Source organism: Manis javanica, chromosome 13 (genome assembly GCF_040802235.1).
Source record: "Manis javanica isolate MJ-LG chromosome 13, MJ_LKY, whole genome shotgun sequence".
In the NCBI taxonomy this organism is placed as follows: Eukaryota; Metazoa; Chordata; class Mammalia; order Pholidota; family Manidae; genus Manis; species Manis javanica.
In genome coordinates, this window is record NC_133168.1 from 74,349,031 (window position 1) to 74,362,332 (window position 13,302).

The following is a 13,302-nucleotide window of genomic DNA, read 5'->3' on the forward strand; positions in this document are numbered from 1 at the left end:
ATAATTGTCTAAGAGAAATTGCTGTAAATGAGTCTCAGCCCATCAAATAAAACTTACTTAAATCTAGTAACTGAACTAATAGTGCCAGCCAAAATTTTATTCCTGGCAGCAAGGACAGCATAAAGTAAGAGGAAAAAATGAGAAAGCATTTTTTTTTCTCCTCTTTTGGACCCGGAGATGATCCTTGTTCTTTTGAATGCTTATTTATTTCCTGGTTTTCTTAGTCCCTTGACATTTAGAGCATCCCAGGAACTTGTTGTTCCTTCTTAGGTCTTCCACTTTACTGTAATCCTAATTCCTCTAATCTGTGGTTGATCTCAAGTCTTTGGAATGTATCTGATAACCATTTCATAGTAACATGTCCTGGTGTCTCTCTATGATAGGGATCGTCCAGCCTCTGCATCCTGCTCCTTCTCCACCAGATACTGCTTGTGGAGTGACCCTTCCCAGCCTTAGAAATTAGTAGGAATCATCTCAGAGTTCAGTAGTTTATAGGTGTCCTTCTTGACAGTTACTGCAGCTAAGTGTGGATTTTGTTATATTATTTATAGTTCAGTTTTAGCTTACAAATTAACAGACTAGGTAAGCATATATAAAAGATATATTTTTATCTCAAAACCACCTCCATGCAGTTGCATTTTTAAAAAATAAATTTGTAATTTTGGAATAATTTCAGATTTATAGAAAACTTGCAGAGATATTAGAGTTTTCATATGCTCTTCATTAGCTTCCTCTAATATTGATATCTTAACTCTGGTACATTTGTGAAAATTAATATATTGACATTGGTATAAATACTGTTAACGATAGACATTATTTGGGTTTGTTTTTCACTAGTGTCTCCTTTTTGTTCCAAGATCCAGTCAAGGAAGCCACATTGCATTAAGTCACTGTATCATCCTAGTCTCCTCTGATCTGATACAGTTTGTCTTTCCTTGTTTTTCATGACCTGGACAGCTTGTAGCATGTCCCTGGATTTGGATTTATTTGTTTGCTGTTTTCTCATGATTAGACAGGGATTCCTGGGCTTGGGCATGAGTACCACAGTTGAAGCACCCTCATGGCATTATATTACCACTGGTGATGTTAACCTTGATCACATTCATGTGGTATCTGCTAGGTTCCTTTCCAGTTTTTCCTTTTCATACTCTGGAAGTGAGTCACTAAGCACAGCCTGTACTAAAGGGGAGGGGAATTAAACTCCACCTCCAGGAGTGGGGACTATCTGCTTGCATTATTTGGAATTCTGTATGAAAGACTTGCTGTTCTCTCCTGTTTATTTATTCAGTCATTTATCTTAGTATGGACTCATAAATACTAATTTTTTACTTAGAGTTATATTCCAGGTGTGTTGTTATTTATTTTGTTGCTCAAATTGTTCCTGCTTTACTTAGCCATTGGAGCTCTTTCTGTTGGCTTCTGTGTCCATTGGACAGACCGACAGCTTTTTTGTGTGGTTGTGCTTTTTGTTTGCTTTTTGAGATTTCTTACTTTTTGGCATCATCTTGTATTTTCCTTGCTCCAGTCCTGAAATCAGCCATTTCTCCGAAAGCTCTGATTCCTTTTTTTGGAGAATGTATTTAAAAGTGAGGTTCTGGGCACTTGGTGGGTTTGTTCCTGTTGGGGTGTCATTGCTTCCAGGCCTCCCTAGTGATCAAGTTAGAAAATAGAGGTATGTCTGCTAACCCACGTATAGGCACAGATCTGCAGTTAGTTCTGTATCTGTCTATCTTTGTATCTGTCTTTCTTTCTTCTTACCTGTCTGTTAAAAATAAACATGAATTCATACTGATGTCTTGGGCTCTAATCCAGCACCACAAGTTTTATCCTAGCTTTCCTCCCTTGCTTATTTACAATTTATTACTCTGGTGAGAAACCTGTCTCCCATTACTATAATTTATTTATGTATTTGTACAACCACAATATACATGTAAAGTAGGTTCCCTGTGAAGAATCAGTTTACCAACTAGAGTGCAGTGTTTAAGTACAGTTCTTTTTGTTTTAACCTTCGAGTATATAGTCAGAACAGTTATCCAAAGTTAGTTAGGGCAGCACCTTTTTCCATTACCCTCTCCCAGTGAGGTTATACCATATAGTTGTAATATAGTTAGGCATTTATATCAATTCATATTCTTTCCTGGGATTCCCCAGTGTCCTAAAAGATTTTTTTTTAATTTGTATACTATAAAGGTCTCTCTTGTATAGTTCTGTGGTTTTTAAAATGTATTTAAAATGTTAAATACCTGTGAAATACTTAAGCCATAGATTGTGATATGGTTATTTTGTGCTGCTTCCTTTTTGTTTTACCTAATGAAATTTATATATTTTCAGAAAAAAAGGTAAATGAAGATTTATACTTGAATGTACTACACAAAAAATTAGCTGCCTTTACATATTACCTCAAATTCTAGGATGATTTTTGGTTACTTTATTATTTTTATGAATTAGAAATTATTATGTAATTGTTTTAAGTTTAATGGCCAGTGAAATATTGTTTGTCTTTAGATCTAACAATAATTATGCTGTTTTTCCTATGAGCACAAGAAACCCTTAAGTGCTTGCCTTTTTATTCAGAGTCGACATCATATCTAGAAACTAGGATATGTGTGTGTATATATATATCTAATGGTTCCCAAACCTGGCTGCATATTAGTGTTACTCAGCTTTTAAAAATACACATACCTATCTATGCCTTCTTGGATATAAGGCAACTTGGAATCTCTTGAGGGAGGATATGAGCACTCACATTTTTAACAGATTTCAAAACGTGCTTCTTATGTAGCCAGACCAGTCCTGGTGCAGTTCTGAGTCAGCCCACTGGAAACATCAAGTAGGCTGCCATACTTCCATACCCCTGCCTTCAAGATCATTGTTCAGTAATAGTTATTATAATTAATTTTTAATTTTGCCCCAATTACCACCTCCCTGATTTCATAAACTTTTTAATTGAGTAAGTGGCCAGCTGACAGGCACATACTTGCTCATTTGCCTACAAGTTTTTTTGTTTTCTTAAAAGAAGCATGTTTTTGTAAGGGAAAGTGGGAAGTTGTGCTACATTATTTTTGACTGCAGTGAGCCAGCTGAGTCAAACCTGCTATAAGACGAAAAAGATCAGGGATCGAACAGAACTCGTCGGCTTGCAGAACTGGACCTGTGACAACAGCAGGAGCAGCCAGTGGGTCTTGTGATAACTGCAGAGAACTAGATCCTGTAGAGAAAACAAGAAGACTAGTATTGGCATTAACTGAGTACGTGCTGTATGGAGGGGTTTGGTCAAGCAGCTTGGTCAAGGTCACACATCCTGTATGTCGCAGAGTCAGGATGTGAACCAGAATGGGCGAGCCATACTTTTAGTGTTACAGTGCATTGCCTTGTTCCACATAGTGCTTAAAATATTTTTTGACTTGGTGGGTAGCATTTAAAAGTGAGAAGATTTCACATGAAAATTGTATTTTTCATTTTCCTTGAAATACTGAGAGGTCTGTCCGTGCTGGGCCCACATTCACATGTGGTAGCCCTGGCATGCTCCAGTTTACCACATGCCCATGTCCTGTTCTCCTGGCCCACTGCCCTAGCTCGTACATTTACGTCATCCACTGGTCCTATAGATGTTTCGGTTTGTGGCATGTCCCTAGTATAGAATCATAGACTGGCTTTCGAAGGGTTACATAAAGACTATTTTGATCTAATTCTTCATTTTATAAAATAGTATGCCTTCTTTTGTTTTATTAATTTGTTGATGTACATAAAACAAAGTTGCTGTTTCTCTGTCCCTGCTCAGAGTTTTAATCATTTGGTTTGTGTTTTCTAGACATTTTTGTGCTTATATAAATATGTATGTTTGTTATGTAATGCAGGAAAATAGCCCCCCCACCTCACCCCCGCCCCCAAAACAAAAAACAAAAAATCATGACAAGCTATATTCTGCATTGGTGGGTCATCCCCACTCCATATTCTCTATTTTGGCCTGTCCCTACTGGTATATGTAGCTCTACCTCCATTCCATTGAACAACTACAGTGGTATTACATTATATGAAAGTACCATAGTTTAATTAATTTTTTCACTCTTTTGTTTTTAATCCTACCTTCTGCCACTGGCAACCATCAATCTGTTCTCTGTAACTGTGGGTTTGGTATTCTTGTTTTTTATTTTTTTGGTAGATTCTACACATAAGTGAGATCATACAATATGTTTTTGTCTTTTTTCTTTTTGACTTATTTCTCTGAACATAATGTCCTCAAGGTCCATCCATGGTGCCACAAGTGGCAGGAACTCCTTTTTCATGGCTGAGTAATATTCCATTGTATATGTAAATCATGTTTTCTTTATCCATTCAACCTTTGGTGAACACTTAGGTTGTTGCCATGTCTTGGCTGTTGTAAATAATGCTGTAGTGAACATGGGGGTGCAGATGGCTTTTCAAGTTAGTGTTTTCATTTCCTTCACACAGTAAGAGGTGGAATTGCTGGATCGTAAGGTAGGGCTATTCTTAATTTTTTGAGGCACCTCCATACTGTTTGCACAGTGGCTGTACCAACTTATATTGCCACCGGAAGTACATGAGGTTTCCCTTTGCTCCACATCGTCACCAACATTTGTCAGGTTTTGTTTTTTTGATAATAGACATTCTGACAGGTTTATGGTTATACCTTTTTGTGGTTTGATTTGCATTTCTCTAATCATGACAGCCATTTTAATGGACGCTTAATTTTTTTGCACTTACAACCTAGCCACAAATACTCTTTTACATACCCCTTAATGAATTTATTGTTTTTTGAAGAATGGTAAATTGAACTGGAATTGCTAGGTTGTAGGATACACACATTTAAATTTTTGATAGATACTGCCAAATTGCTTTCCAAAATAGCCGTACTAATGATACTTTCCCCCAACAGTGTAGGAGAAATCCAATTTTTCCTAATTTTTGCAACCATGATCTGTAAAACCATAATTTCATTTTAATCCTTAATTCTGTTCATTTTTAGTGACATTGAGCCAGTTGTCATACTTGTCCATTTGCATTTCTGCTTTGATTTTCTTTTATTCATTTTGTCCAATTTCTGTTGGGTTGTTATTAATATCATTATTGATCTGTTAGAGCATTTTGTATTTAGTGGATGTTATTCATTTTTTATTTTGGCTATAAATATTTTCTTTGAAAGAGTCTCATCTTATTTATTGTGCTTTTCTAGATAGAAATTTAAAATTTTTATGCAGTTGTATTTATTACTATTTTATGATCACCTTATTTTATGTGTACTTCAAAATTATATATAAAAAATTATCCTATATTTTTTTCCTTATTCTTTTTACATAGATTGAAAATTTTTTTAATGGAAAATATTAAACATATGCAAAACTAGACAAAATAATACTGGGAACCCACTGGAGTCTGTGTCCTGCACAGTAGTTACTGATTCATGGCAGGTACTTACAGCCACCTGGCACCTTACTCTGTCATTTATCATTTATCAGAGGAAAACCTCTCATATCATCATTTTTTGGTTCTTAAACATTTCAATGTGTTTTTCTGAAAGATGAGGGCTTATTTAAAAATGTACTGCGATACCATCATCATGCCTAAAAAATAGCAATAAATTCCTATGATCATCAAATATCAAGCTAATGTTCATAGTTCTGTTATGTCATAATTGTCATAACTTTCTTGAAAAAAGTATCTTAGCATTTGACTCAGTTTGCAAGTAATGTCCACACATGGTAACTGTTCATTATATAATATTTCTTAAGCCTCTTTTAATCTGTAGGACCCCCTCCCTTTTTTTGCCATGTATTTATTGAAGAAACTGGGTCCTTTATAGCGTCTCCTCAAGTGAGAATTTTGATGATTGCTCCTACAATTGCCCTTTTATATGTTTCTTTTTTTTTCTATGTTCTCTGTGAATTGACTATAAGATCTAGTGGTTTGATCAGATTCAGGATTTCTTGATTGATTGAGTTAACACTACCTGGGATACACAGTTGCAGGTTGTCTCTTTGAGACATTAGTAGTTGTTGATCATTGTGTAGGTCCCTTAACTCATTAAGAGTTGAAAAGGCATGGTACTCTAGTTCTCTCATTTCTTCATCATTTATTAGCTGCCTTATTGTTAGCTTCATTAATTAGATATTGCTAGAAAGAAACTTTTCTCATCCATTATTTGGTTACCCAGTGGAATAGTTGAACAGAATTGACAGGATGAACATGCTTGATTCTTTTATTTTTATTTACCATTTTTCAAAATAATGAGTTGGTATATTGGTGGCCAGTTAGTAATATTTTTTATTAATGTGATTTTGAACTCATGAATTTAAACATAGTGGATATGTTTAAGTCCGTTGAAGTCATTATTATAATCTATTGAAGTAATTACAATATTTGATGTCACATTGTCATGTCTTTTTGACAATGGAGACATAAAAAGTTGGCTTAGGCCCTTTTTTCACAGCCCTAGTGAGTGGTCTTTGAAAGCTTCCTTGCTATTGCTTTTTTAAACTTAATCTTGCAAGAATTATGTAAAACACTTAGTTTGAAGAGAAAAATCTAGAATATATTTTCAAAGAAGTCTGGCTTCTTTGATAGGGATAGTTAAGCTTTAAAAAATTCTATTCTTCCATTTTTTAATATGAGGTTGTATATGTATTTTTCTTTATTTACTTTTAATATATGACAGGTTTATTTTTATCCCTTAAATTATCATTATATTAATATCCTTATATAATAAATGTATTACTGCCCTCCTACCCCCCAGTTTTTGGTTATTTGTTCATTCCCAACTGAGCTGTATTGGAATTATACTTTTTTCTCCCAGCTTCTCATATGAAGTAATTTCCTTTTATTTTCTATGAAATGCTAAGACATTTCATACACCCTCCCCTTTCTCCCTGGAGTCTGATAGTTGTAGTCTGTCTGCATCTGTGAAAGCAGATTGCCATTATTGACAGTAGTGTCTGCCTTACAGTTACCTAGTTCTGCAGCAGTATGTGTGTATGTTTAGATAGAGAAATTTAGATTTAGACATATTGTTTCTTAAACTTTTTTTTAAGGCTCATTTTTAGATCTTATGCCAGAGTCTCTTTGAGTCATTTTGGTTGGCTGGCACTTGTTCCCTAAGAAGATTCCTCAGTAAGAGCCCATGAAAACAATGTTTCTTGAGTTCTTGGATTTTCCCTAACAGTTTGCAGCATTTATACTTGCAAATCTGTTTGGCTGACCATGAAATCTTTGGCTTATATTTTCTTTCCATGAATTCATTTCATGTATGTTATTCATTGTCTTTTGGCATGAAGCATTGAAATTGCAAAGTTTGAGGACAATATGATTTTTCCACTTATCAGAACCTTGTTTTGTTTGCTTTTTAAATTTATTTATTAGTAACCTGGATACCAAAAGATTGTTGTTTTTCTTTAATTCTACTAGTTTTACTTGGGGTTGGTTTTTCACTCTGGTATTTTGAATATATGCTGCTTTTTCAATACATTCCTTCAGAATTTCGTTTTATTTTATTTCAAGTGAATTTCTTAACTTAATATTTTAACTTTTTTTCTGTTTTCTTGGTTTGGTTTTCTTTCCTGAGAACCATTGCTGTGTGTATTTTGGTTCTACTTTGCCTGTCTGTTCTGTCACAATCTTTCTTTTTTCTTCTTTCTTTCTTTCTTTATTTATTTATAAAATTTTCCTTACTTTCTTACCTCTTATTTCTGTCAAGACATTATCGGTTTTATTTGCTCTTGTTTCTAGTTTGTTTTTAGTTCAGAAATGATTTTCTACTTAAAATTATTTTCTGTATTCTTTCACTTCATTTGTCTTTCTGATTCTAAGTTCTGTTCTTTTACCTTTTCTGTGATTTTCTTACTTTCTTTTAGCTTATTTTGAAAATTGGGCCACAGCTCTCATCTGTTTAGTAGGCCTGTGTCTGACATGCTTTCATCGTCTAGAGGGTTATTCTCCATATTCTCTCTGCTTATCATAGCCCCTTGTCGGATCCTGTCACAACCCTTTGCTATTGTTCATTTTTAAACTTGAGGCTTGTTTTCTTGAACTTTAAGGAGAGAGTTAGGGAAGTGCTGAGGTATATGTCTTTGTGCTCCCTCTTCTGACGTGCTAAAAAACTCTCGTCTCTTAGTTTTTGAGATCTTGTGGCTGCGCTCCTCCCACCTTCTCTGGCCCCTCTCTTTCCTTTACGTCTGCTGTCTTTTACTGGCCAGTTAGATTCATTCCAGCAATTTCTATGTGGTGTGAAGGTTTGTCCTGGAAGGGAATTCTGGCTAGTAGTTTAAAGAGTTTTGGAGGCCTAAGCCACTCCAGCCCCTTCAGACCTGTTGCTAACTGCTTGACTTCACTCATGAATTTGTGCCAAAATCTTTTTCAAAATCAAATTCAGTTTTGCCGAAGTCCTCAAACAGAAACAATGAACTTTCTAATGACTACTCTTGGGGATTGTGCAATTTGTCCAGTTAGCCCCATCAGGCACCCTGTTAATTCCCTTTGTTTACCCTATACAAAGGTGATAGATAACTTCAGGGCCTGAGGTACCGTGTGGTCTGGGTTATGGCTGGAGTCTAGAACTATTTCTTTTTTTCCCCACCTCTTGTGTTTTGGAGTTCATGGAGATACCTTGTCCTGTTTTTATTGTGAACATGTCTCATGGAGTTTGAGTTTTGTCATCCAAGTTGTTCTATTTTTATGGGGGAACTAAAGGAAATTAAAATCTACCATCTGCACTGTCTTCCCAGAATTCTTTTATTATGTTGACTTACACTAATTGCCAATATTTGGTCATTTTCAACTGACTAAAATGGCAGTTTTATATGGTTTAACCCAATGTAGAGCTCTGTGTTTAGGTTTTCATACATTTGTAATCTTTTCCAAATATATATATTTAACACACATTTTTGCATTTAAGTTAATACATACTTTACTTTCTAGGCAAGAATTTCTAAAATAGCCACATCATTTGAAAACTGATTGATTGCAGTGGTGTGAGGTATGGTTATAGGGTGAGGTAGGGGTGTAGTTATTTTTCCTTTAATTTCCTATAGCTTTCATTGGATTATTCATTATCTTCAACTTCTTGAACCACTGGCTACCTTTTTTATATACTTAATTATTGTGGGTAATTGGATGTTTCTGTGGTCTGTTAATATGTTTATTACTGTGCTAGTACTTTTCTGTTTTAAATAAACTAAGTTTATTAGTAAGGTTTGCCATTAGGTTGGGCAACTCTTCCTATTCTTTTCAAATACTTCTGGGCTGTTTTTATTTTCAGACATTACTTTCTTCCACATGAACTTTAGTTAATGAATTTGTTAATCCACACAAAATGCCAAGGGATTATGTTTGTAATCACCTTGCTTTTTTATTGACGTCCCTAAATTATTGAGTCTTCCCATTTTGCCTGAATTGATCAGAGATTTTATACTATATTTAATCCTGTATTTATCACCAGAAATAATAACAGATGAATGGAATAATAACAAATACACCATTCTTGCACCTTATTGCCCCTTCCCCCTCTCCCTGTGTTTTATTGAAATAGGAATTTAAGTTCCAAGTTTTTTTCTTATAGTATTTTTTCTTTTAATTCAGATATTCCTTTCACGGGATGGAATTACAGCCTTTAACTGAGTTATCATCTTGAAGTTGTATCTGCCTGTATAAGTTCTGCTGGATTCATGGCTTTGTACTTGGATGTTTTTCCTCTCTTACCTTGAGATCTTTGTTCTGATGCAGTTTTCATTTGACTAGACCCCACTGTACTTGCTCAGGTTTATAGAGCAGGTAAATGAATTGGACTTTGAGTTCTTCTCCTTTGAAAGTGGTTTTTCCTTCTTAACACTTAGTGATATCTTGACTGTACAGAAAACTCTCCATTTTTTCCGTTTGTTCTTTCTGGAATCCCTGTCATTCTTTTGTTAGAGCTCCTGGATGTCACTTCCATATCTCTTTTTTATTTCAGAATTCCCACTCCTTTTTCTTTTTCTCTGGGCTATAGTGATAGATAATTTCTACTGATAATTTCTAAATTATTAATTCTTTTTGGCAACATTTATTCTGTTTTCACTGCCTTTATTAAATTTATTTCAGAAATCTTGTTTTCTTTTTCAGAGAACTTAAATAAGATCTTGCATTAAAATATTTGCATGTTCTCTCCTTTTATCTACATTAAATTAGTACCAGCTGTTCTGATTTCCTCACCTTGGTTTCCTTAGTTAAAACTGCTGTTTCCTCTTGGATGCTGAGTAGTTTTTCAATGTCTCTTCCTCTCTAGATGGCAGTGGACCCAGCAGGTATCCCCGGCAGGAGTGCGTTTCCACAGCACCTGTGTGGGTCTGGCTGTCGGGTCTCCCTGGCAGAGAAGTAGAGATCATTCTTTCCCAGTGAGCTGGTAGCAAATAGGTCAGGTGGCTGTTGTGCTAGGGAGCCTTGACCACAAGTTATCATTTAAAAAATTTTATGGCTATTTTAGAATGTGTATTATTAATTTGCTGTAATGCATTAATTTAAATGTAAAAATATGTGTTGAACATAAAAGGATATGAACAAGTAGGAGACCAGTTAAGAGTTCACAACATGGCAGGGAGCACAGAGATGGATGACATATGGAGGTAGAACAGCCATCATTAGGGATGTTTTAAGTTGAAGAAAAGTTGAGATTTAAAAATTTTGGTGACCCCAGATTTTTCAGTAAATGAAGAAGGGAAAGTGTTTGAATATGATTGGTTAGGATGATGTTCCAGAGGTTTAAGAACAGTGGGAAAGCTCCAAATCCCCTATTTTATGGGGAAAAGTATAAGGAATTGATGGGGATAACTGTAAGAAGGGGGTGAGCAACACTAGGGTTCCCAGGAAATGTATTTGAGTGGGACCAGCCAGGTCAGTTTTATGAATTTTTTTTTCTATCAGCTTTGTTCAGTATAGCTCGGAGAACAAATGGACAAAAGAACTGGTTGAACCCATTAGTTTTTATTTTTACATAAATGACTAGGTGATTTTGTAAATCTTTTCTCAAATGTTATTAATTTGTTTTCCTCAGTGTAGTAATAGTTGTGGATAATACTGTATATAACCTTAAAGTGTGCTGGTCATTTTAAGAATGATGAAAAAATAGATGTTGAAAACATGAACTCAGTTCTTCTACTATACCTTTTTAATATAAATATAATTTGGTTTTATTTCTTATTATGGTTTTCTAATATTTTTAGAATTTCTTGGGTCTATGTTGAAAATGTTGAATTATCCTAAAGATTACTTTTCCTGTAAAATTATGATTTTGTAGGTTTGTCAGCAAATTATAAAGAATAATAGTTTATAACCACAGCTTTAGGATGTTCTCCTGTAAGCTATTTTAACCTTTGTTGAATTTTTGTCATAGTTTTCTGAATTTCCAGATCCCATGTGGGGTTCAGATTACGTGCAGTTGTCCAGGACCCCACCCTCCTTGGAGCAGAAAGGCAGCGCTGTGTCGTGGGACGAGCTTCAGTCCATGGATTTACCTTCATTCGAGCCCGCCTTCTTAGTTCTCTGTCGAGTCCTTCTGAATGTTATACATGAGTGTCTGAAGTTAAGATTGGAACAGAGACCTGCTGGAGAACCATCTCTCCTGAGTATTAAGCAGGTTTGTTTCAAATATTTAGTGATCATTATATTATTCTGCAGGTTTATTCGTTTTATTTTGAGGAGTTTTTTTCCAGTTATTGCAAATAATGGAAAATGAGTGTTACTGTTTTTAAATTGTTCTTTTTTGGGTGATTTTAAATGTTCTTTATATGTAGCCCCCAGAGTTAAGACTCTGGTTCAACCTTTCTACCACCTCCTTTCTTATTCTAAAAGGATATAAAAGTATGGTGATGGTATGGCTCTTTTTGTCCCACTAAAAATCTTCAATCTTTGAAGATTGGAAACTTAAACATCATTCAGAAAAGATAGTTTAAGTTTCTTAAATTTATTTATTTTTCTATATATGCTACATGTAAACAGATAAACGTCTTTAGAGTTTACAGAGGGGCATGTTTAGATTTCTTGCTTGCTTAGACAGTTGTATGGTTTAATCAGTAATAAGAGCTTCTGCTTGCTTAGTTTTTATTAATTTTTGAAATGAGACTTTCTAGGGAGTTTGACTCCATGGTAACAGAGGAATGGCTGGAAGCAGTTATATTTATCAGAGTGTTGAAGAGTGTATTTATACATTATAGTATTACCATGTTGACGTTCACTATATAAAATAAACATGCCAGATTTTGATTAAAAAGAAGTTGATACGTTTTTGTGGATTGTGGGTGTCCATCCCATAGGGATTGAAGAGCTAGGAGCCTCTTGGCTGTGAATGGTAGGGTGGAGCATAGGGGAGAAATCATACTGAGGAGGGGCCGTATGTTTGGTACAAAATAGGACTGTGCCAACTTGTTAGCTTGGTTACAGGTGGAGTAGGTGACTGATGGACTTGGAAGTGGACCCCTGCACCTCGTGTCCATCCAGCACTGACAGAGCTCCATTTACACATTTGCTTTGCTTCCTTCTTCCTATCTTGGTTCTGCTTATTGTCCTGCCTTCCACTTGGCCATGCTTTGCCCTTATTCTCTGTGTTGCAGTGGTAATTTAGGAAATTTTGGTAAAATACTTTTCTTTCTCAAAACAAATATTTCAGGACTATAACCTGGTAGAGCAAGGTGGGGTTTACTTTTGTCTAAAGGGGCTACTATGAGGATTAAGCAGTAGTTCATGTTAAAACATTTTTAAAAATAAAAAAACAGTACTTAGGTCAATGTAGCCTTACTAGAATAAAAAGAAGAGAATTTGGCAAAATGCGTTCAAAGCACCTAAGTGACATCTTTAACATAGAAATTTATGTCTGTATAATCTGAACAGAGCACTTTTTAATAAATTAAATCTAGCTACTGCTCTCATTGGGATAATAATTTTAGAACATTTTAAAGGGGAACTTTTTTTCCGATAAAAAGTTCAATAAAAGCAATACATGTTTATTTTAGAAAATTGGGAAAGTACAGAAAGTTATACAGACAAAAATGAAAATTATCCTATTATCCTGCCATGCAGAGGTAACCACTGTAGTATTTCTGTGTATTTCTATCCATCTGTTTTTCCTGTATACGTACATATTTCCTACACATACATGTAAAAAAAAAAGGTTTTACCCATAAGTAACTTTCAAAAACAAGATTTTAAATGGCTACAGTAGTGCTCTACTATATAGGTACATCAGAATTTATTTACTCCCTGTTTTAAATAATACTGTGATGAATATATTTGTTTATAACTTTTTGTCTATCTCTGATTACTGAG

The 13,302-nt window shown here is 34.9% G+C and overlaps 1 protein-coding gene across 6 annotated transcripts in view; it reads left to right on the forward strand.

The window, feature by feature from the left end:
• The window catches only part of MAP3K4 (mitogen-activated protein kinase kinase kinase 4), a 106,913-nt gene that overhangs the window by 52,035 nt on the left and 41,576 nt on the right, over positions 1 to 13,302 (forward strand). For all 6 annotated transcript variants that reach the window (XM_037023891.2, XM_037023900.2, XM_037023895.2 and 3 more), the window contains one exon: positions 11,375 to 11,617. In XM_037023891.2, the coding sequence (XP_036879786.2) occupies positions 11,375 to 11,617 (243 nt within the window). The remainder of the gene's footprint in view (positions 1 to 11,374; positions 11,618 to 13,302) is intronic.